This window comes from Rutilus rutilus (assembly GCF_951802725.1).
Source record: "Rutilus rutilus genome assembly, chromosome: 10".
Taxonomy (NCBI): Eukaryota; Metazoa; Chordata; class Actinopteri; order Cypriniformes; family Leuciscidae; genus Rutilus; species Rutilus rutilus.
In genome coordinates, this window is record NC_140215.1 from 19,027,809 (window position 1) to 19,053,207 (window position 25,399).

The 25,399-nt window shown below is 37.7% G+C and overlaps 1 protein-coding gene across 4 annotated transcripts in view; it reads left to right on the forward strand.

Annotated features, from left to right (window-relative positions):
* Positions 1–25,399, forward strand: part of tmeff2a (transmembrane protein with EGF-like and two follistatin-like domains 2a) — a 58,926-nt gene extending 33,527 nt beyond the window's left edge. For 2 of the 4 annotated variants that reach the window (XM_084420501.1, XM_084420503.1), the window contains exons 4-10: positions 496–522; positions 16,298–16,394; positions 22,261–22,409; positions 22,742–22,801; positions 22,920–23,043; positions 23,491–23,649; positions 24,493–24,702. In XM_084420501.1, the coding sequence (XP_084276627.1) occupies positions 496–522; positions 16,298–16,394; positions 22,261–22,409; positions 22,742–22,801; positions 22,920–23,043; positions 23,491–23,649; positions 24,493–24,589 (713 nt within the window). In that variant the 3' untranslated portion in view covers positions 24,590–24,702. Of the gene's footprint in view, positions 1–495; positions 523–16,294; positions 16,395–22,260; positions 22,410–22,741; positions 22,802–22,919; positions 23,044–23,490; positions 23,650–24,492 lie in introns of all 4 variants that reach the window. The other 2 variants (XM_084420502.1, XM_084420500.1) reach the window with 2 other exon arrangements.

Below are 25,399 nucleotides of genomic sequence, written 5' to 3' on the forward strand. Positions count from 1 at the left end.
CAGAAGCCAAATGGGTCACATATTCACCTTTGATCCTCCCACAGTTCAAGCACACAGAACCATATCTGTAATGTATATTAGAATAGTATGCCCGGACTCCAGAGACCCAGATGAGCAATAATGTACATGTTTTAATCCATCCATCCATCCATTCATTTTCCAATTCGATCGTTTTCCAATATTTCTGTTGTAAATGGTTCTCCAGAATTGTAAAATGTTCTGCACCCCAAGAAAGAAAAATACATATTTTAGGAACCGATCACTGAAAGGTTCTTTGTGGAAACCAAATAGGTTCTTCTATGGCATCACTGCAAAAAAAATAGCAACTTATAAATGGCATGCATGAGATTGATAAAGCACTAGAAAATGCTTTCTAAATTAGTTTTACATGCAGTAAAACCTGTGTGGATTTTGACCCTTGGTGGATTCACTAAAATGATATAAAGACTTTGGAGAAGACATTGATCTAATTATCTGTTTTTTTGTGTTTTATAGAGGCTGGTTCAGGATCAGGAGATGAAGGTAAGGCAAACCAGCTCAAACATTTTCCCATTTGGACACATGAATTTGTGTGCATGCTGCTCATTAAATCACTCTGCACTTGTTTACACTTCCCCACAAATGATGCTCATAAACACACACTCACTTCCTCTCGGCCTGTCAGCAGTCATCTGCTCTCCTCCACAAGCCGCCCACTGAAACTGAGATTCAATTACACCCACTCACGTATTGTTCAGATAAACAGAATTATTACACTCTTCCCCCAAAGTGCAATGTCTGACTGACAGTAGAATAGTCTGCGGCTCAAACTGTATATTAGCTTCGTTTGAAATGTGTCACTCTTCTTTGATTTAATCTCTCGCTCTTCCAGTCAACCCTTTTATTCCTCTCTCTTGACCGAACAGGCCACATCCGCTAATTGAGTAGTGTAACCTCCCCCTATACTGCTGCTTATTGTGGTCTTATTTTGCCAGCCATTTCCTGTTTGCTCGATGTGGTCTGTGCTTTTTGCAAATAGCAGCAGCATGGTTGGTATATGTGTCATTTGGACGGGACTATTTTCCCTGAGGAGGTTAGGTAAATTTATATTTCACAGTACTTGGAGTTTTTAGAGAAATTGAATCCCACCCGGATAGGAATGTCTGTGATTGAACACTGTAACTAAAGCTAAATTGTTGTGCTGCCTGTTCTATCTTCATTATAAAATGAATCTTTTGCTAAATTTTAATTGTTGGTGGGTCAATTGTGTCAGAACATGAATTGTAGTAGCAGCATCAGGGATGAGATTCTCACACTAATTTCTCCCTTAATTGTATATACATCATTATAATTTCACATATACACTACCAATCAAAGGTTTGGGGTCGGTAAGATTTTTTAAATGTTTTTGAAAGACGTCTCTTATGATCACCTAGGCTGCATTTATTTGATTAAAGAAACAGTAAAAATACTTGTTTACAACACTATAAATTTAATGCAATATTTTCAAGATAATACTCTAATAGTTAACGTTGGCTTCAGTTCAATAACAATATAAAAGTCAATTATTTTGCAAACAGCATGTTGTCTTAAAAATATTGCACTTAACATTTTCTTACACAGTATAAATAGGTGTTAACAGCAACCTTTATATTTGGGTTCCATGACAAAAGTTTGTAAGTCGTGGTTTAGAAAACTTTTCCTCCTCGAATAGTGCTTATGAAGGACTTAATTCATCATGAACTTCTCATTTAACAAGTATCCCAACTAAGAATGTGTAGATATTTGTTAGACAAATGCCTTAATGCCTTAATGTTAGTAGATGACAATAACTAACTCTCTACAGACCAGAAAAATAGATTCAATGCAGTGAACGTGGAGAAGACAATATGATGAGGGGAGAGGAGAAAATATGGATAGAGAGACAAAAGAAGAGTGATAAGAGACCGGAGAACGTGCACATCGATAAAATGGGTGGAGAAAGGAAAGGAGAGGGAAAGAGAAATGGAAGGCTGATAAAGAGAAAGATAAGTAAAGAGGAGGAAGAGAAAGATGAGGGCGATAAAGGCTGGGGTAAATGATTGCAGTTTATGGATGGAACAGAAAGGGAGTGAGAGAGAAGGGCATTAAGGTAAGCACAGCACCATCGGTGTGATAAAAATCAAATGTATTTCAATGGCTGCAGATAAATCATATGGGTCGCCTACTGGGCCTGGATGTTGCTGGTCACTTATGGCAAAGCACAGAGAGAAGCTTCTCAGGCTGTTTGAGTGTGACATGCTACATACAGCAAAACACTATTTACATTCTAGACTAATGAAATATATAGAGAAACAGATGATTATTGTGGTTGATGGCAAGAGATTAGGCTGTTTGCTGATTATCAAACATTTCATAGCAGTTGATATTAATTCTGATTCTAATGAAGCTTATTCACCAAGTTATTAATATATTATGATTCTCATCACCAGGTCTTTATTGCGCATTTGCACACAAAAATTGCATTCCATGAATACACAGATAGTTTTGAATGGTCATTAATGGTAAAGCATGCTGTTTGGAATCAGATGGTGAAGCTATGCCATCTAGTAGCAGGTGCTAATGGTCGGATTTGAAGAAAGACTGCAAGACATTACAAAAGAGAAAAGGTCAGAGGAATATCACTGGAAAAAGAAGGGTTATGATCAGGCAAGAGCTTTAGGACCCGCGTTAATATTAGAAAAGCTTTCCAGCGCTGGAGAGACCTGAGGTTGTGTTGTTTCTGCTCCATATACGAGTAACATTGATTTTGAGTTTGTGCTGCTGGTGGCTAACATGAACTCTTGCTTGTATATACTCATGTACTGTATGTTCATTTTTAACAATTTGTTCGTCATCTTCGATTTGGGTTGATTTCAGATATCAACAGTGTTCAACAATGATGTTCAGAAATCACTTAACTCAACTTTAAGGCCTGGTTTCACGGACAGGGCTTAGATTAAGCCAGGAGTAAGCTAGTTAAATTAGGACATTTAAGTATCTTATATAAACATGCCTTTGGAAATAAAAAACATTGCTGGTGTGCATCTTGAGACTAAACAAAGGCACTGACATATTTTAAGATATCTCAGTGCATGTTGCTTTCAGTCAAGACAGCTCAAACATGCATTTTAGTCTGGGACTAGGATTAAACCTTGTCTGTGAAAGCATGTATGATATTGTTGTTTAATTTAATTGCAGTCCTAATGTTTAAATTGTGTCATTAGATCTCAAAAGGCCTTTATCACACTTCCGCATTCGAAAAGCGGAAGCTTCAAATAGGAGCGTAAAAAACTTCCGTTGCTGCCTGTATCAATGGTTGTGCCCATAGCACGTGATTGTTGTGATTTATTTATGTAAAATTCAGCACAGATACTTCTTCTAAAGACACACCAGTTCCGACGCATATTTCGGGATTTAAAAGTGGGCGCTCAAGCTATACTCGATGTGTATGCACAATACTTCAGAGTCTGATCACCTTATTTTTTTGCAGAACTGCAAGAATACAATACAAACATCATATGACATTAAAGAGCATTAAAATTAGACAAATATTAAAATATTAATTACAACTAAAGTCTATTTTGAGGGGATTAAATTAAAGGTTTGGGGGAAATTTATTGTATTAAACAATAATGTAAAAAAAAATTCATGCTCATACTTTACGATGCAATCATTAATAATTAGATCAAATTGAAGTTTTAAAGAAATATTTTCCGCCCATAGATGATTATTAAGAAATAATTGGTTTGATCATCTTAAATGAGTCATATCCTCATGTCTGAGTGCAACGATTGTATAGCATTTGTATAGCAAATAATGGGTGGGAATATAATGCAGAAATAAACAAAATAACATTAAAAATAAAATGAGATCAGTCCGATGATTCCTCGGGTAGTAACTTGAGCTGCGTGCTGCTAGTTCATTTCATGACTGGCAGAACACCGGCAGTGTCTCTTACATAATGTTACAATAAAATAATAAAATGACTACATAGTAAAGTCTAAATAAACAGGTTTAAATAATGATGACGTTTATTGTTAAGTTCAACTAAACTTCCTTAGAAATTCCTTTACGCTACTAATCGGAGCAGGATGTCACGACAAGCGGACTGTGACAAAAAGCCCCATTATGTTCATTTGCTGATCGCTAGGTTTCTCCTTTTTTGGGGGTTCTCCTGACAGAACTAACTACAAAAAAAAAAAAAATCTATCTACCTTTTTTATTTTTATTTATCTATTTCTTTATTTATTTGTTGGTATTTTTTTTTTTCTCTCTCTTTTAATTCAAGAAGCAAATATCTGTGTTCCATCACTGTAAAGCAAGGAACGCCTGATTTTATTCAATGATTAATCGCTGTATCACTTCAGCTGTCAAAACTGCAGCAGTACGGCTCCACCAGCACTTCATTATTTATAATTACCTCCAAATGAAATCCATTTACTGTGTATCCAGGGCTCTGCTTCAAGGATCCATTATGTTTTTAATTTTGGTAGATTTTCTATAATCAATACAGACACAGGAAGCAGTCTTTAAGGGAGTTGGTTTGTGCGCTTTGGGTTTACATTGTGTATTTATTTGGTCTTTGCAGCTGTGGTTGACCGTGTTTGATCTTTCACATAAAATGGTTGTTAAGTCATGCCTTAAAATGTTCTAAAACACTCCGCAGCTTTTACCAGAGGGAAATTAATGACCTCACGTTCCTGAGGTGACGATAGTCAGCTGCACAGCCGTCTCCGGGTGAGGACCTTCCTCAGTCACCGTGGTATCACCATGGTAACAAGCTTAGAGGAATGAGAAAGAGAATAATCTAATCTCCCCATTTCAGCTGCTGCGATAAAGGCGGGCGCAGTGCCGTCTGGAATGGGAGGTGAAGACTAAGGAAAAGTGTCTAGCTGTGCTCAGAGTTTGCGTGCTTAACATTCAAGCTGAGTGTGAACATGTGCACTGTTTCTGTACTGCAGTCCTCACTGAGTTAGACATGGTGTTTATCAGTATCTGGCATTGCGGCTGGAAAAGGCTTTTAAAACATCACAACGGAAATAATTTATAAGTTCGTCTGATATAAATGCCCTATTGAAAAGCTCTCGGACTGGTATGTCTTGTCCATAACCTAGCTTCAATGAGAGGATAGTGTTTTATCATGGATTACTGAGTTTATATACTGTATCAAAGACTGAATCCAGTGCTTAATTTAAGCTGGATCCTGTCCCGGTAAATGTCAAATTTTGGATTTTGGGTATTTGTTTTTAAATGATGTGGCATTAACAAGTGCATTTCAAGGTAAAATAATGTGTGTGTCAGTGGGACAGTGTAAGCACAGGTTTATGCCAATGTATTTGGGGGTTATGTTTTGCTGTTGGCTCTCAACGTACTATATATATGTTTTTTTTGACCAATCAGCTTTCTTAAGTTCAAAACCACTCTCATAGGTTGGTGCTAACTGCTTATTGTTTTGCGTGCAGTGAGACAATGCCAATTTTTACTTTGGAGCTTGGGGAGTGTTCATTTTAGGCCCTGCTAATCAGGATAGCAGGAGACACAAGCAACAAGAGTTAGATCAGACAGAAACCAATGTAATGGAGGCAACATCGTCATCGGTGAAAGAGAGTATCACTGAGTAAAATTAATATTATCATAAGAATTATTTCTGTTATGAAAAGATGTAATATTTTCATCTGTTATGTAACAATTTATTTATACTTAGTATAGGAAAAAATTCAACCAAATTCTCAATATGGCCCTTTATAGCTCAAACCAAATTATATATGATTTATGTCAATATGTGACACAATGCATGAAATCTTGGCTTATAATCGATTAAAACATAAAAGCTACATTATATTAACTAACAAAACATAAAGAGGAAAAACAGATATTCAAACTTTAGACAGATATTGTATTGAATTACTTATGTGGACTGGTTTTTGGAGAATGTTTCCTCTCACCTTTATGTGGCGCTACATTTATTTTGAGCTTCCATAGCAAAGATGTTGCTAAAGCAGGAATGAACTCTCTCTTATTTTATTTCTCTCAGAATAAATAAAGTGCAAAAAAAATTAAAAATTCCTGCTTGTTCAGTTAACTTGGTTAAACTGAAGCTATTTTCTTGATTGTTTTGTCACAACTTGCGGGCCATTTACTTAAAAAAAAAATTTTAACTTGATTTGAAGAGTAAAATGTTGAAATTTAGAAAGGGGGGACTTTAATGTCCAATTATGATTTGATTTAGAACAGTTTCCATGAAGAACATTGCTTTAGTCAATGAGCTATTATTTAGCATGCGGTAACATGCTGTTTCTAGTTGGTAGATAGCTAGGTAGTAATCTAGTAATATTACTGAGTAATGTGGCAAATGAAAATGGATCATGGCGTGGGCAAGCATAAAGGCATGTTGAGGTCACTAAAATATAATTATTCCATTCCACAATTCCATCATGTTGAATTTACATGAACAAGTTATGTTTTCTAACAAATCATTATTGAACTAAACCGAGAAGGAAAACAATAAGTAAACTTAATTGATTTGTGTGGAATGATGTGCGTGATCAAATCATGTAAATTCAAAGCACTTTTTTCTGTGTTCTTATTGTCCATAGCTGAATGAAAGGGATTTAGCGCTTCCTTAAAGTATGAAAATTGAAAATAACATTGAAAATAGAAATGACTTCATATTCCACTTTGTTCTTATCACAAACAAGACATAGATTTGCCCTTGTTGCCTTTGTGAAAACCCATTTCAGAGACTAAGCTATTTCCAGCCCCAACAAGAGAAAATGCAATCATTTTATGGCAGCATCTACTCATTCGTGATTCGTTCCGAGCTCTGACAAATACCTCCGGAGTTATTAATATAGTCAGGGTCTCCACAGATGAAATGTAAATCTCAGGCACACGTGGAAGGAGCCAAATCAAATGAGACAAAGGTGTATTGGGGCTGTTTGAACCTTCTGTCGCTCAAAAATAAATTTGCTGTTTTAATGTGGGTCATCCTTGGGGTAGAAGGGGATTTCTATTAAAATGTATTTTGGGAAATACAATATAATGATACGGGCAGGCTGGAGAAAGTGGGAAAGTGGCAGAGAGGATGAACAGGAATCACACTAGACACAAAAAGATGAGCCGTTCACGGTAATGGTGGGATTATATGGAGATTAGCGCTCTAGACGGGTCAGGAGACATTGTGATTGATGAGCTGTGGCAGGAAGTGACAAAATGGCCCCAAGGTCACAAGAGAAAGTGAAAGAAAAGAGCAGAGTTCATTTTGGCTTATATACATACAGTAGAACCAAACAGAAATGGCAGACAAAGAGATATTTCAATTTTTTCTGCAAATAGACAGAATAAATTATATCAACATAGAAAATGGAGATTTACAGTCCAGGAGATGAGAAAGAAATGTATGGAGAAAGAGAAAGATAAGGAGACAGAAGGAAACACTAGAAGCATTTATACAGTAACTGGGGAAAATAGAGTAGTTTTTCAGCGGCTGCATCTATGAGGAGTTTAATCCCTTTCCAGTCATGGATCTTACAAGGACACTATTCTCTGATAATAGTGAGCTTCATTTCTTGAGTGCCACTAAAAACTAACCGACTGCAATCTGTTCTGGTTAAAATCAGTAAAGCATCAACCCTCAGTGGTGCAGGAATGCCCATCATAACAGCAGTCTCCATCTCCCAAATTACTGGAACTAGCTAAGCCTGAACTCCTTGGAGACAAACCTCTGTGTTTGAAATGTAAACATCTAAGGGCTTGGTTGTTTATAGCTTTCAATTCTTAAAGGCTCATTTATCCTGGGATGCATCTGCAAAATCCGCTGAGGTTGGTGGTTTGTTTATCTGTCTTTGAATAGAAAATCAAAATAGAGAAGCGAGGAGCTCCGCTGGGCTTGAGTCTGGAGTTTGTGCTGGAGCTGGGGGTGTTTTGAAATGGAAAAGAATTTCACATTACTGCTGTAACATGGTAGGGGTTATTTGTGGGCTAGAGGCATAATGGATGATTATATTTTAACATCTGTTGTCCACTTTCTTAAGGCTTTTTGCAGCTGGTTCAGGATTATTGACTACTAGTGCCTTCTGTTAATAGACCCTGTTTCTGTAAACTGATCAATGGTTACTGGTGCAAATGGGCTCCAAAGTGATCAAATCACTCAAACCAAACAGTGTGTCAGAAACATGTGACCACGTTCACAAATTATAGTGTAAAGCTACAGTATAATGCATAGCAGCGAAGGACCACCTACTCGCCTGTCAATCAGTTGCTTTGCTAAAACAAGTGTTAAACCTTGCTGATTACATCCCACTTCAAAAGAAAATTATAATCCGAGAAGCATATATACATGCATAGAGGAGAATGGGGATGGAAGTAACACTTTTTGTTTAAGCATCAGTAACTCAGTGGTTGTTTGTTATAGATCTCTCAAACTTTGATACACATTAGCCACATTTGTCTATTACAAACAAAACTCACTTGGATGTGTACTACACAATTTTGGGCCCTATTTTAACGATCTGAAACGCAAGTATCAAACGCGAAACGCAAGTAACTTTGTGGGCGGATCTCGGGCGCTGTTGCTATTATACCGGCGGGATAAATGACTCTTGCGCCTAAAATGCACCTAAAAATCTAAAATGGTTTGGTCTGAAGTAGCTACATTACTCATAGGTGTGGTTTGGGCGTAACGTGAAATAAACCAAACAGAGTGTCAGAAACATGTGACCACGTTCACAAATTATAGTGTAAAGCTACAGTATAATGCATAGCAGCGAAGGACCACCTACTCGCCTGTCAATCAGTTACTTTGCTAAAACAAGTGTTAAACCTTGCTGATTACATCCCACTTCAAAAGAAAATTATAATCCTAGAAGCATATATACATGCATAGAGGAGAATGGGGATGGAAGTAACACTTTTTGTTTGAGCATCAGTAACTCAGTGGTTGTTTGTTATAGATCTCTCAAACTTTGATACACATTAGCCACATTTGTCTACTACAAACAAAACTCACTTGGATGTGTACTACACAATTTTGGGCCCTATTTTAACGATCTGAAACGCAAGTATCAAACGCGAAACGCAAGTAACTTTGTGGGCGGATCTCGGGCGCTGTTGCTATTATACCGGCGGGATAAATGACTCTTGTGCCCGACGCAAATCTAAAATGGTTTGGTCTGAAGTAGCTACATTACTCATAGGTGTGGTTCGGGCGTAACGTGAAATAAACCAATCAGAGCGTCATCGTCATTTGCCAGGCGCACACCAAAAGCGGTTCACAGCCGAGGAGACTGACGTTCTCGTCAGGGCCGTAAAAGACAGAGAAGTGACATTGTATAGAGATGGGAGAAACCCACCCAAATTAGCTTAGTTTTTTTTTTTTTTTGGTACGTTTTCACATCTTCATGGACTCTTTTTGCTGAACCACCCCTGGGAGCGCAAGTTCATTCCCTAATTTACCGACGTGCGTCTGTGGAGGGAAAAGTCCGCTGTGCGTTGGGTGCAAAATAGGAATGATACATGCAAGACAGGGCCCTATGTGAGTTTATGTCAAATACAAAGAGTTCTGTTGTTACAATCTACCTAGTACTGAGGTGAGTTGTACAGTAACACAAGCTGGGGAGGCAATTAAGATCCACACTATCTAATTTATGCAAGAACTTTATTGAAGAACAAAGAATAATCAGTTTTGAATAACGTGAACGATTTAAAGTGACAAAAAACGTATTGTATTTCTTTTAGGACTTTAAATTTAGCACAAAAACAGTTGCGGTGTGTGTTTGTTTGAGTGTTTGTTAGTGTGTACTGTATTCCTGTCACATAAAGGTTCAGTCACTATTTTGGGATATCACATAAAAAAAACACTGAATGGAAACACTTGATACATCAAGTGTTATATACCCAACTTTTTCCATCTAACCATGTCATGTCAACAAATGTAAAAGTCAGGCAGCTATATTTATTATCATGTTAATTATTGTTCCTTTCTCCCCAACAGCAGGGGCGCCTTTTACCCCAAATACCATACTTTTACATATTCTCCTGTTATTGGAAATCTGTTGCTTTAATTACCTTGAATTTCTTTTTTAAATCATTAACAAAACCTTTGATGCTTTCATTTGTTTTCATTTGTGTTTCGTTTGTGCATCTGTTGGGTGTTAAAAGGTCCCTGGCGTGCAGATGTTGTTAAAGGCCAATATCTAAATTTGGTTTAAGTCTCTGAGCAATGACTTCATATTCCTTTGAGTTGTGAAATGACCTTTAACTTGATAGAGAGAAAAAAACTAGTTGTTCTACTGAGGTGGAAAACCTCACGTCGTCCTTGCTAAATCATTCATCGTCAAATGTGTTCATAAGATCTGCTTCAGGGAAAATAACATTGTTTTTTTTATAAATATACAATCAGAACAAAGTGAATGAAACATGGCATTTTTATGAAAGAGATCATATTAAGTTCTATCATATTTTATGGAATCCTCTCTGCAATAGCCTATAGCAGCTAGAACTTGTGTACCAGAAGCTTGCATTGCACTACTGATTTGGATCTTTTCTAAAGATCAGCGGGTAAAACTGGAGTGAAAGATTGGCACTGTGGTGCCAGAAGGATTAGTGGGGCTTGATGGCAAAGATTGGCACCAACAGTGCTGGAACATCTCAACTGCTCTCTGTGCCACCCCACTGTGTCTGGGAGTTCAGATGGAAAGACAAGGTGCCAGCATCTTTCTGCTCGGACAAACATGATTCACTGCAGCAGGGGGTGTGCTGGGAGAATTTATTGGGGGGCATAAAGAGGTAATTGTATAAGGAAATCAAATGCTCCTTGATCTTTTAAGACACAAGCTTTATGTTCTTAATCCATTTATTGAAATTAAACTGCAAAGTCTGCCTGTTTATTTCTGAGGATCAAATGATCAATGAAAAACTATACTGTATATATATATATGTATCCTTTAATGGACATTTCAACATTTCATGACAATAAAGACCACAAGGAAGTGGAAACACAACAGTTTAATGTAGGCTTTGTTAAATAGCAGAAAGCTGGAGCCCATCTTTCTTCAAAGTTTCAAAATTCAGCTTTTTCCACAGCTATGCATGTAAGAAATCCTTATCAAATGTTTTTTTGTTGTTGTTTTTTTATCTGTGGTTTTTTAGGGTCTCATATGAGAGTCTGGTTTAGGGAAGGTCATCCAGTGGGTAAAGCACTAATTGATATAGCCATTCATTCAAATGTTAATTTCAGCCTCAATCCTGGTCAGATCCCTTCATCAAGGATGGCTTCTTAGCTTGCAGAAAGTGACACTTTATTGACTGTCCATCGACCGCTTGGCTGCTGGAGATGTTTTCTTCTGTCCCTTTGTGTTTTTTTTTTTCTCTTTCAGTCTGTCTCTTTGTCTCTTATTCTTCATCTGTTTTCGAACCCTTTCCGTCATTGTCATGTTTACTTGGTTGTATTGTTTTTCTTTCTTTCGTTCTCTGTGCTACATACCACAAACATCAAATGGTGTTCATTTCATCCTGTTTTTCCTCTCATTTCTCGTCATCCTCTACTTTTCATCTCCTTTCCTTCCCCTGCACTCTTCTTCCATTATATTACTGAGAGTGGCTCCATCACGAGTGCTATTATGGGTGCCATCAGGGGCCGATCATAGTCAGAGCTGGAGATCAGCACACGTGCTGGTTTGTGTGTGAATGTAAGAGGCTCTGAAACTCGTAGCACTTTTCATGGGAGTATAATGGAGAGCTCTAGAGACACAACACAGCTGTATCAAATGCAAGTGAAATGGTGCTTATGTGGGGGGTATACATTTAATTTATATGTGATGGTAAAAGTCTTTCTGAGTGATATGGAATCTGTGTGTTTATTTTACATGGTTGACCTTAGTGCACTGTAATAACCCAGAGTGAAACTGATTCGTAGATCTTCTGCTGGGTCTTATAGGCGCTCAATGGAAGACTTTCAGCAAGCAGCGCTTAATCTGGTCAAAGCTGGAAAAAATGAAGTTTTAAGCCGTAATTCCTCTCCTAATTCTTCTTCCCTAATCCCTAGAAGAAGGGCAGCCCGTTTCAGGCCTTCTTTCCTGAATTTCGCACGTTGGCTCTTACTGCTCTTGCCAATTCAAACCCTCATCTGGCTTTCAAAACGCTCTCCAAAAGCTGTCAGCCAGTGGAAGAAAAGAGCCTTGGGAGCACTCAACAAAATTAGACACCTTCGCTCTGCGCCACCGTCGTCAGCGGATTGCTGTAATTACATGCGCAAATGGGTCATTGGCAAGGTCTTCTATGCTGTCAGGTGTGGATAGAAGTGGCAAAGTGCCAGAGGGGGTTTTACGACATGCTTTTCCCAATTGGACGGGGTTACTCACAGAGCCTTATTTGTGTGAAGTGGGTTATAATGGACCCAATGTGGTGAAGACTCAGTTGATGACTACATGATTGGAACATTGAGAGCCTGGTTACTGTATTTATCAGACAAGTTTGCAGGTCAAATGTAGAAATATACATCCTTTCAAAATGTTTAGTCATATATTACATTTTAGGGATTTTTGTATGTATGTTATACTCAACGACAAAATTATCCATCCAAAATATGAGTAATCAAGTCCTCTGAAAGTAAAATAAGTTAAAAAAATAATGAGTAGAGATGACAGATATATGAAATTCATATGGAACTAGCAGTAATGGTTAGCAACAATGCAATAATGGTAATTGAATATTTTCAAACAAACAAAAAAGACCATCCCTTTGTTTCGAAAAAAAAAAAAAAAAAAAAAATTAGGTTAAAAATAACATTTGTATTCAGATACCCATAGCTTAGAAACCAATTTGAAATAGTATCATTCATTACACTGATGCACATGTAAAAGCTCTAAAGTAATCGATTTACAATATTTGTTTTTACTAGCCGGATTGAGCTCAAGTCAATTACTCATCCACATGCCTTTTTTTAACGCACAAACACTTTGTGATTCAGTCATTCCCCGAATTTTGCAATCATTGCCAGAAGAAGAAAAAAATATACATTTTACTGCAATACAAAGGGAGGGGAAAAAAATGCATCACTCTGAGATTCTCTCAAGAAAGCAAGTGTTAAGACGATTCTGTGGATCATGCATAATGCTTAAATGTCACATTAACCGCATAGAAGAAGCATCATTAGCTCGTAGAGATCAGTGGAAATCCAAAGATCCTCTTTCGGGCTATCATCTTTCCACTGTAAGCATTATGCTTCCTACATTCTCTATTGATTCAAAGATGTAATGTGCCCTCTCCATCTGTGGAGATTCACTTGACCTTTCTGTCCCTCAAGAGCTCATCGTGTTCTTGTGTGGAGCCATCTCTTCAGGGAGAATAGGGAATACAGGCTTTTCTTACATTACACATTTGTTTTTTCATAGTAGGCTAATAGAACATTGCATTTCAGTAACATGTTAATCACATGTTAACCTTTAATCTGCAAAGTATATGCATGATAAAATGTGACCTTTTGGAGTCCCAGAAGAGCCTAACATAGAGAGTCTCATGATTCTTTTTGTTTCACCAAATGTTTAACTGCGTTGATCTAAACTCTTTCCATTTCACAAATGGTGTGTGTGTGCGTGCTCTGAGCTGCTTTTTGTTAGATGACCCAGGAGTTATCATCCATCCATTCGTTCATTGTGTACATTGCAAGGAATACCACTCAAAAGATTCATTTTCATCTCATGTTCATGAACGAAACAATACAATTTTTATTAGAGCATTTGGTGCAAATGGGGTAAAACAGTACAATGTGCTCTGCAAAACAATAATGTTTGTAAGCAAACCACTTAATATTATTAAAGTTATCATGTGAAAAATTGTAAATTCTGAAAGCAAAACTTTTATGCAGTCTTGACTATGGAGCCCCACATTTAGATATTGTGGCCATAAATAAAAAAATTGGCCGGTGGTTGTTTTGAATTGTGCGTGCAATAAACCCTGCCATTCAGCCAAATCAAATGCAATATAAATGTGACTCTTTCCCATGGATTTATGGCCACATTTAATTAATTGAGTTAAATCATGACCATTTTTTTTTTTTTTTTGCTGGGCTCCAGACTTCTCAAGTAAAACTGATCTAATTTTAAGGATGTTGATATGTATTTCACTGGAAAACAAGGTAAATATACTGATTAGGAAAAATATATGTTCTAACCAGTCTCTTGGTGCTGTTTTTACTTCTCATGGTGTGATCTTAGTTCATATACACCTCTTCCAACCCAGACTGGAATGTTACACTCATTCTTGCTATCTGTTGTGAAGGTCAGTTTCCATACACTGTGCAGGAGATGGGTGGCTTCATTCATCATCTGTCTGACAGCCCATGTTGTGCCCTAAATCCACCCCCACCTTTCTCCTTAGGTTCTGCACAAGTAGGTTTGTCCCATTAAGAGCCATTTTCTTGGACACTCACCATCTGTCTTCTGTTCATTTGAGTATATCCTTTCCATCTACCATTTAAAGCAAAACCTATTCCTCTGCTCAGCGTGTGCTCAGATTGCTACATTTTAATGTATAAAGCAAAGACATTTAAGGTTATGAAACATTAAAAGCACTTTAAAGACAACAACAACAAAGACTTAAGGATTCTACCATTATTCACAAAATATACAGTATATTAAATCAATCATTGACCTTGGGTGTTCACACACAGTGTATCATAAATATTCTTAAACAGGGTCAGAAGCAGGATTTTTTTTGTCAGAGGTTGTACATAAAAGCAGAGGGGGTTGGTGATTGACTGTGTTTCTGGTCAGGGAAAATCGATTCAGAGGGTCCATCTAAAGCTGGAGATAACCGTTACTGCCCCTTCCCTCTGACACGTCTCTCATTTCCAGACCCTCGGTCCATGCAGCCGCAACTCAGGGAGAAGCTGGGCACTGGGTTAATCAGCTCTGGTCATGATGCGGGACAAGAGATGTGTTTGGAGCAAAGCTTTATCTATTAGTGCATGCTTGTGGTGTTAATGGTAGCATTGTCTTCACACCAAGTAATCAAAAAAAGTAAAATTATCTTATACTTACTGTTTTGAAGGGACATTTATTTTACTCTTTTCCATGAATTCACTTGTACTTTTCGTTGTACTTGTGCTTTTCACCAGTACTTTTCGTTGTTTGTGTCTCTCTGGTTGTCTGTTTTTGAGCTTACAGACTGTCAGTATTAGTGTATTAGTGGTGGGCATTTTTAGTGGCTCTGCAGGTTGCATCACTATGCCAGTGGGTGTCTTTTGAGTGAGTCTTTGAATCATTCTCTCAAGTGATTCGTTCTAATCACTGATTTGTTCAGGAACAAAACAAGTGGCTGTTTTTAAAGTGAGTGAGGCACTGAATCATACTAACTCATTCAGGACAAAAAAAAAAAAAATTGACTTTTCAATTTGATGCCAAACTACTTGTTTCTAACTATTTTCATTGGTGGAGCAGAATGCACAAATGAATGGCAATATTGTGTCCAAAATGTAAGTTACTTAACTTATGTTGTTAATGATGTTATACTGTTAAAATGACTAAATATTAACAGTTTATTGAACTGTTGTATTGAGCAGTTGTACTAATTCTCAAATTGCTGAATTTAAACAGTTTAAAATAACTTAGCATTATTTTTTTCTTTGGTCTGTGAAAAAAAAGAAAAATTTCAAAAAGATTCAATAGAAGGACAAAAAACATAGCAAAATAAGGACTGATACACCTGTTACTTTAACATTGTTCTTAGTATAATTCTCTTCCTTTTATCCTTCTGCCTTTCTTTTCTCATCTCTCTGTCTTTGCGGTATAAGTTTTAAAAATAGCACCTCATAATGGAGGGTCAGGATCCAAAGGGGAATGATGATCCTCAGAGGAGGAGACGTAATTTAAATTCCATGGCGTACGGGATTGCTTTTCCCCGTCCACTGATGAGGGCAGATATGCGATAGCGAGGGGCTTTAAGCTCCGGCTCCTGGGAAGCCTCTATCGCCAGGGAGCAGGAGCGGCATATCAGAAATCATCATGATGAAATGAGGGGTGAGGCTGAGGAAAGATCAGTGGGGGATTTGAACTTCTCATGAGAGCCAGAGACAAAGGCAGAATGAGAATAATGTCTGTCCTCTGTCTCTCCATCTATTCATGCATGTTTGCGTGTGTGTGTGTGTGTGTGAGAGAGAGAGAGAGAGAGAGAGAGAGAGAGAGAGAGAGAGAGAGAGAGAGAGATGGGCTGTGATTGCCTGCTCATCTTGCCCCAAATAATATTTGTCAGACCTTTAATAGCTTATGCTGTCTTGTCTCTTCTTTGTGTATCCAAGCAGGGAACGAGGGTTCGGCGGAGAATGGACAGAAGGAGACGTCCACCTGTGACATTTGCCAGTTTGGAGCGGAGTGTGACGTGGATGCAGAAGATGTCTGGTAAGCACAAAAGCAAACTGTAGGAGAACTAATACAGAGTAAAAAAATACAAAAATAAAAGATGCCCAGCCAAGCATTTCTTTAGTGAATTAAAAAAACGAATAAATCATCATATACTCACTGTATTGTCATTCTAAACCTTTATGACGTAATTTCTTCCGCGGAACACTTAAGAAGATAATTTGAAGAATGTTCACACTGCTCTATTTCATACATTGAAAAGCTGATGGGGAACAGAGGCTGTTAAGCTCCAAAAAGGGCACTCTGTGTATTATATACTAGCCTATACATGTTCTGGGGCATATTAATTTTTTTTATGTTTGTGAGAAACTGTCAAAAAAAAATTGTCATTCACAAAATTCTTGCCTTGAAAATCTTCCTTGACAGCCCTGCTGTCCATATACTTTCATTGTGTTGAATCTGTTCAAAAGTGTGGGGTTGGTATCTTTTAATGTTTTTGAAAGTCTCTTGCTTACCAAGGCTGCATTAATTTGATCAAAAATACAGTAAAAATATTACTACAATTTAAAATTCCTGTTTTCTATTTTTCTATATTTTAAAATGTAATTTATTCCTGTGATGACAAAGTGGAATTTACTCCAGTCTTCAATAAATTGAGGCAATAACTGTTTCTTTAATGTGACTGCTTTCTCTGGTCAGTAACAACGAGATTTGTTGGTTGTATGATTTGTTGGTACTGTAATAGCATATGGAATATGGGACACTATAGGGCAATATGAGATTCGTCCACATACTTCAAAGAATCTCAGTTCTTTTAATTTGAACTCTGAGAACTTGCCCGAGAGAAATGAGCAATAAACAAGGCCAATTATGACAGTTTCATCTCTGCTGATGAATGGCTGTTTAGCCCTGATGCTCCAGCTCTGAGAACTCTTTAATATTCAATAAAAAATAAGCAGAAAACCACTATAAGCTGTCAATTTGCTCTTCTATCTAACAACATCTTTGTTATATTCAATGAGAAATGGTTATAATTTCGAGAGAATCTATTTGAGTTGTAAACAAAATATCCTGACTCACATCATATATTTAAAATCCACACGTGGATGTGGAGAGGAGGTTTTCATTGCCCTGGGCATCAGTGAACAGCTCAGACTGTCAGCAAGAAGGAACGAGACTACTCTTTAATCCTAATAGAAGTAGGCCTCTCTTCCTCCCTCCTGCCTATCTCTCTCAGGGCGTCTGAAGGGAATTACATGTCGGCCTTGGCAAAGACAGCCTGTAGATTCACTAAAGATTCAACAAGCACTGGCTGGAGAGCTGGGGTGTTTGGAGGCATCAGAATGAAACAGCCCGGCCTCTCCCTCCTCAGAGATATCAGCACAATTTGAGGCATTTATGCCTGAGTCGTAGGGATGGTCCCATGACAGGCCCCTCGCTCTGATACACTTGACTGCAGATGACTCACTCACCTCACTGTTCCTCCACCAAAAAACACTCTACCTCTATCAGCAGTCCTTCTTTTTTTAGTCTCGCTCCATTTTTTCCATCTTCCTGCGTCATTTGAAAGGATTACTGAAAAAATGAGATCAGAGATTATAAATAAAATCAGTGCTAGAAGATGCATTAATAACATGTCAGTGTGTGTTTGTGCACTGATTGTGTGTGTAGTGACAAGCACCGGATTTGTTTGGCTGTTGTTTAGGACTTAGATAGATAGATAGATAGATAGATAGATAGATAGATAGATAGATAGATAGATAGATAGATAGATAGATAGATAGATAGATAGATAGATAGATAGATAGATAGATAGATAGATCGATAGATCGATAGATCGATCGATACTATCTACACTACTAATCCAAATCGAACATTTGAAACATTGGGTTAAAGAAACAAAGCTAAACTACAGATTACCCTGAAAACTAAGATTGATCATCAACAAGTACAGAATCCATCATCATAATCCAGCCAGAGAAAGAGAGAGAGAGAGTGAGAGACTAAACTAAAGTGTTTGAGTAAAGGGCAGCTGGACAGACAGGAAGCCCACGGGCCATGCTGGAAAAGTTTAGATAACAGAGAAACCACATGGCTCTTACAAATCAATAAGACATATCCCCTCACTCAACAAGATAAACACACGCTCACACACACACAGAGGCTACCATCCAAACAACCTACATTTTTAAAGGAAATCTCATCCCTTCAGTTGGACTCACTCGCAAAGCCATTTTTACTTGATTTGCTATTGGAAATCTTTGATGTGTGTGTGTGCGTGCGTGCGTGTGTGTGTGTGCGTGTGTTGTTGATGCAGTGCATTTGCAGTGTGTGTGTCCAGAATGTGAGAGTCGACATTAAATATTCATGCTCTCAAGACACATTAGCCTTTATGACCACTACAGACGGTCACATTGGAGAGCAAGTGTGTGCGCGTGTGTGCGCGTGTGCTTGTGTGACCATTACCAGTGCTTCATAATAAATACATCTCAATATCATTGCGCCTGTTTGTTTTATCTCACATTCAGCACTCCCAGGCATTTATCTAAATTACAATGCATTACAGATCTCAATTAGCAATGGCAAACAATCAAAGCTGCCCTTGAGTGGACATCATACCATAGTTCAATTCAGTCAACGTCTCTATTTAAAACAGATATTTTTATCTGCACATTTGTAGTCACTTCACATTATTCCAGTAGTGCCAGAATACAAAACGACTCCTTACTCCACTAAAGCTCACTGGCAGGGTGGAAATATTAAAAAGGAAAGTTGAAGAAAGAAAAGCACACACACACATACAAATAATGACAGATTTATAATTATACTGTCGTCCGTTTGCTGCAGTGAGAAGTGACTGGGGACGGCAGTTTAATTGTCATTTCTGCTCAACATGTGCCTGCAGTGGCACACAGATGACTCATACACACTTTAGAGAGAAACTACAGCAGAAACACCTGAATGCTGAAGATACAGACCACAAATTCATATCTGTCATGACAACTATTGGAGAGTTTGGCCTTGTAATGAATGTGACAATGTTAATGTGTTTGGTCTTGGCGGAATAGATCTGCTATGCTGCTACTGCTGCTGTTGTTCATAACTACTGATGCTGTACAGGCATACATGAATCACCCTGCAGCAGATCTATACAGGTGGAGCTGGGGAAGGTGGAGGGTTTCTGAAAGCACGCTGCAAACTGCTGCAGCAAATGATAGGCAAGTATTTGAATGTTGAACAGCGAGCTCATTGGCTACTGATGCAGCAGAAACCAGTCAGCTGTGCCCAACAGAGAATGATGTGACTGCAAGCAGATTGGTTCAAGGACCTATAAGCATGTGCCATCTACAGTTTCATGACAGAACTTTGTATATCAGCTCCTCTGAGAAATACCAAATAAACTCACATAACATACACAGTAAAGACAAGATGACAGATTTTTTGTTCTCTCAGGCAGAAATGAATGACTTGTTCACACACGAATACAAAGTCTGTGTGTGTTGCATGCCTGTCGCTAATGTAAGAAACTTTGTCTGTTATTCAATGCGTCTTTGTCTCCTTGTCAGAAGCGCATAGCCTTTCATCCGTGCATACGCACATGCACGTAAGCGCTCATTACCGTCACTAATGAAGGTATGTGAATAAGAGCAGCCATTAAAACGAGCGAAGGAACATCAAAGCATTGAAACTCATCATTCCTCTTTGAAACAGAGCGTCGTATTATTCTCCGCTGATGTGTTCGCAGCGCTTTGGTTGCTAAGCCAGTCCTCTGTGCTAGTTATTAAGCCCTGAGATGATAGTCTCAAGAATGTGCTATAGGTTGAAAATCACTGCTGCATCCAGTTCAATCCCATCCACATTCATTCCCGTGCTTTCCCTTCTAGCTTCACGCTGATCCGAGTTGATGAAAAAAGACTTTACTCATTACATTTGCAATCTTGACACCCTTATCAACATTTATAGAGTAGACAGATCATAAAAACACTGTTGATGTTGGTGTTAATCTGTTTCTAATGGTAATTCACTCAGCCTCAAGCCAAATGGGTAATTATGAATGTCAGTTAATGTTTATGTGAGGTTACCGTTCCCGCTGATGCAGACCTTTTGTAAAGAGGCCTGTATTTTTTTACCATTGTAATCTGTGTATGTTGCAGCACTGTAGTCTCGCAGGATGAATGTGAAAATGCTGAGCTTAACACACTCATGATGGAGAGGTGTACATTAAAGTCGTAATGTTCACCCTTTGCAGAACTGGCTCTTACAAAAGCAATTTTCTTGTAGGCATAAGAACAAGTGTCCGTGTGATTGATTGAAACTACCAGCAACAATAGAATACACAAAATACTTAAAACTGTCCATTCCTGGCAGGTGTTGTTTGTGGGACAGACTTTGCTGTGTAGATGTTCTTTATATTTTTCTTTTATATATATATATAGGCTATATATATATATTTTTTTTTTTTTTTTTTTTTTTTTTCTTGACACCAAATGAACATATTATCATATTATGATTTCTGAAGGATCATGTGGCACTGAAGAGTAAAGATGCTGAAAATTCAGCTTTGCCATCACATGAATAAATTACATTTTAAAAATATATTACAATAGAAAACATGTTTTAAATTGGAATAATACTTAATAATATAACCGGTTTTATTGTAATTTTGATAAAATAAATACAGCCTTTTTTAACAAAATAGACTTTCTTTTAAAAACAATTGAACATCTTACCAACCTTTTGAACTATAGTGTATAAATGTGTTTTAGGGATGTCCCGAGCCGATCTCAAGGATCGAGATCAGGGCCGATTTAGCAATTTTTCAACTGATCGTATGGGCTATCCTAAGTCCAAGTGTCATGCTTTCTAACCTTAATTTCACTTTTTTTTTCCTTGAAAACAAAAAACAAACCTTTGTAACATTTACATCTACCAATGTCTTTATACAGTGAGTGCATACATACATTATATATTTATGTGTGTGTGTGTGCGTGCGTGCGTGCGTGCGTGCGTGCGTGCGTGCGTGCGTGCGTGCGTGCGTGTGTGTTAGGCCTATGATTACTGTAGTAGTAGTTCTATTGGAAACACTATGTAGTGATAGATGCCCCTTTATTACATTTAAGCCCCTGAGAAACTCTCTGCACGGCCCTGTATACATTGGATTGATTTTAATAACTTGAAGTGTGCACCAAGCACTAAGAAAATACAAGTATCAGATCGGGACTTGGTATCAGCAGTTACTCAATATTCAAAGACTCGGATCAGGGGCACAATAAACCTGATCAGTACTTTGTTTATTTTATTTTACTGTTATAAGTGCATTTGCTGCAGGCCATAAGAAAAGTTTAAAATCTGTATTGATTGTGATGCATTATAAAGACAATGTCCCACAAAATAATATCTTTCTATTAAGTCAGAAGAGAGAGAGAATCACTTTCATGTGTAAGAAAAATGGACATTGATATATAGCCGAATGAATTGGAATTTAACTGAATTGAGCTTGAGAATTAAAATTGAATCAGGAAATCTGCAATGATACCCAGCCCTTGAGCTGTGTTGTTGTGCGCTGCTCATTTGGCCGGCCGACATTCCAATCCGACGTTTCTTGGATATTTCCTCCTCCCCATCAATTCCTGTCCTCACTCTCCTAATTAATATTCATAAAATTGGTAAAAGGCCAAAAAAGATGCATTATTTCCAAAGAGGCCATTAAAGATTTTGCTTCAGTATCAAATGTGAAACATTGAATTCCCTCCAGCAATTATTTTAAGTCCCAGTTTGCATGTCTGAAGTGTTATTCTTAGCTGACAGCTTGATCAAACAAGGTGTGACACTTATTTAATGATCTTTTTCACCGTCTTTGATTTGACAGTAATTGGCATTTACTGTGTTGTTTCTCCCTACACAGGTGCGTCTGTAACATCGACTGCTCCCACATCAGTTTTAACCCCGTGTGTGCGTCAGATGGCCGTTCTTATGACAACCCCTGCCAGGTAAAAGAGGCGTCGTGTCAGCGGCAGGAACGAATCGAGGTCAAGTTCCTGGGTCACTGTCAGGGTAAGAAGACCATTTTGAAATCATTTATGATTGCTTTATATAATGTATTCATTTCTTATTATTGTTACATGATGTCTTCTTCCATTTAATTTGCATTTATATAAGACAACAAGAGAGAACACATGGAAAGATGAACATTATAAATCACTGTTACATAATCAAGTCCATTCATGTTCATATCATTAGTCTCTGGAATATAGCAATTTTCCAAATATCATCTTCAAAATGACAATGTACAAATGAAAACAAAAAACATGTTTTATTATATAACCAGCAGACTGGCAGAGGGAGATTTGTTCATTTTAACATCTGAATTCATTTCTATCCTGTAGGCGACATGATTACAGGCACCAAAGCAGGAGATGGACAATATGCCAGGACAGACTACACAGGTGAATGTGTGTTTAATAATAAAAAGTCGATTTTAACATGTATGTGCTGTGGTTCTGAAAATGCCCTTGGATTCCAGTTGTTCTGACCCACTTGTGTGTGTCTGTGTTTGAATTATAGAGGAGAAGCCTGAGGTTTCAGAGGTGGCGAGAGGATTGTACATCCCTTGCCCTGAGCACTATAAGAACTATTGTGTTCACGGAGACTGTGAATATCCCAACATGCTCTCAACACCGTCCTGCAGGTACACACGCACACACTCATGATGTGTCTGATCACTCAAGCATATTTCGTTTATAAAAATACCTTGTGAATACGTGTGTGTGTGTTTAGGCACACAGCTTCTTATGATTGTGTATGTAACTCTATATCACAGAACTTTGTCTCCCCCTAGTGTTCAAACCACGAAAAATCTGCCTCGTTTAAAAAATGATTGTTTTTATTCATTTTTATCTAGTTTTAGATTTAGGTATTTCAACTAAACGAAAATTAGAATTTAGAATTAGAAATTAGAAATTAGTCACTTTTTTGTTTGTTTGATTTTAACTCAAGTATGAAAATGTGTTTGTGTGTGTGAATAGAGATATTACAGAGACCGTGTGGACTCTTTGAAACAACCTAAATAAGTCCACAGAGTACTAAAACACATATCTAATCTAACGAGTACATAATGCTGTGTTTCTTTCCTCAGCTGTCACTCAGGATTCAGCGGTCCGCAGTGTGAAACCAAGGAATATAATGTGCTGTACGTGGTGCCTGGCTCTGGAAAGCTCCGCTACGTCCTCATCGCGTCTGTCATTGGGGCTCTGCAGGTGGCCATCATATGTGTAGTGGTGCTGTGTATCACCCGGTGAGTATAAACACACTACCTCATGTAGATCCCACACACTCGCAGCTCTTTATAGAGTGCGAGGTCCCTGCCAGCAGGAGTCTTTTTACACTCTGTGAAAGGTCATTGTTGAAGGATGTGTGTGTGGTAGTGAAATCTAAAGCACTTCTAGTAGCACTAAATAACTCACCCATCTACTGAAATGCGCATCAGAAGAGCGAGTGTTATCAGTATGTTCATGGATCATGATTAGAAGTGATGGGTGGATGATTAAACCGCAGATCTTCAGTCTACATACACTACCAAAAATAGTAAGCAGCACATAGAATGATATTCAGCATATTAGAATGATTTCTGAAGGATCATGTGACACTGAATACTGGAGTAATGCTGCTGAAAATTCAGCTTTGCCATCACAGGAATAAATTACCCTTTAAAACATTTTTTTAGATAGAAAACATTTATTTTAAATTGCAATAATATTTCTCAATATTACTGTTTTTACTGTATCTTTGATCAAATAAATGCAGCCTTGGTGAGCATTCAAATCATAGCTGTGGAAATCTGTCTGATGAATACTAATGCAGATGCATACATGAAACATTCTTTTGAAAACTCTTAATAAACATTAGAAGAGCAAAAGTTCTGAAATATGAGTTTTTTAGATTAAAAATATGAGATTATAAATAATATAGAGCTGCTTGGTGGAAGCAAGTTACATGTAGGCTATTGTTAAAAAAGAAAAACAGCAGGTTGTGATGTTTTTCATATATGCCATGCACATATTGTCACTTAAAAATCTGCTCAGTAAAAATATACATAAGTTATATGTACGATAAGGACGTCCTTTTGCTTCCTCCACAGGAAGTGCCCACGGACCAACAGAATCAACCGGCAGAAGCAGAACACAATGCACTACAACTCTGAAAACACCCTGCGCGCCTCCACCCGCCTCATTTGAGCGCCGCGACCGCTCGTGAGCAGAGAATCATGGGAAACGTAGTTTGGACAGAAAATAAAAACACTCAATCTCCGTCCCCACAGAGACACTGCATCCTGCTGGATGATGGGATGGAGGGACGGGGGACGATGGGTTCTACACACGATGCCTTGCACCTGTGGCACAGGACACAAACAGAGAATTTTAGGACAACATGATAGGACAAGTCCTGTTATTTGGTTAAGTATGGGTAATATTTCCAATAGTTAATTTGTTTGTCTTGATGGGGTCCTTTTTCTGTAATGTAAATAAATAATTTATATCACAAAGCACTGTGTGTTTATTCTTTTGTGGATGATATGACTTTTGAAGGATCTGGCTTGAAGGTCATTTCAGGTGATTCTAGTGGGACTGGAAAGATGATTTTCTACAGATAAACATTGCGAGGCTTGGTCAGGCCCAGTAAAACCAATCTCAACAATTATTTTGCTGTTTTTAATGTAATGTAATCATGTACACTACTGTTCAAAAGTTTGGGATCAGCAATTTTTTATCATTTTATTCAGCAAGGATGTATTAAATTGGTCAAATGTGACAGTTAAGACATTTATAGTGTTACAAAAATTCTGTTTCAAATAAATGCTTTTCTTTTTAATATTCTGTTCGTCAAATAATCCTGAAAAAAAAAAAAAACAGAATGTATCACAGTTTCCACAAAAAAATATTAAGCAGCACAAATGTTTAAAATATTACAATATAGAACAGTTATTTCCAATTGTAACAATATTACTGTTTTTATTGTATTTTGATCAAATAAAATCAGCCTGGATG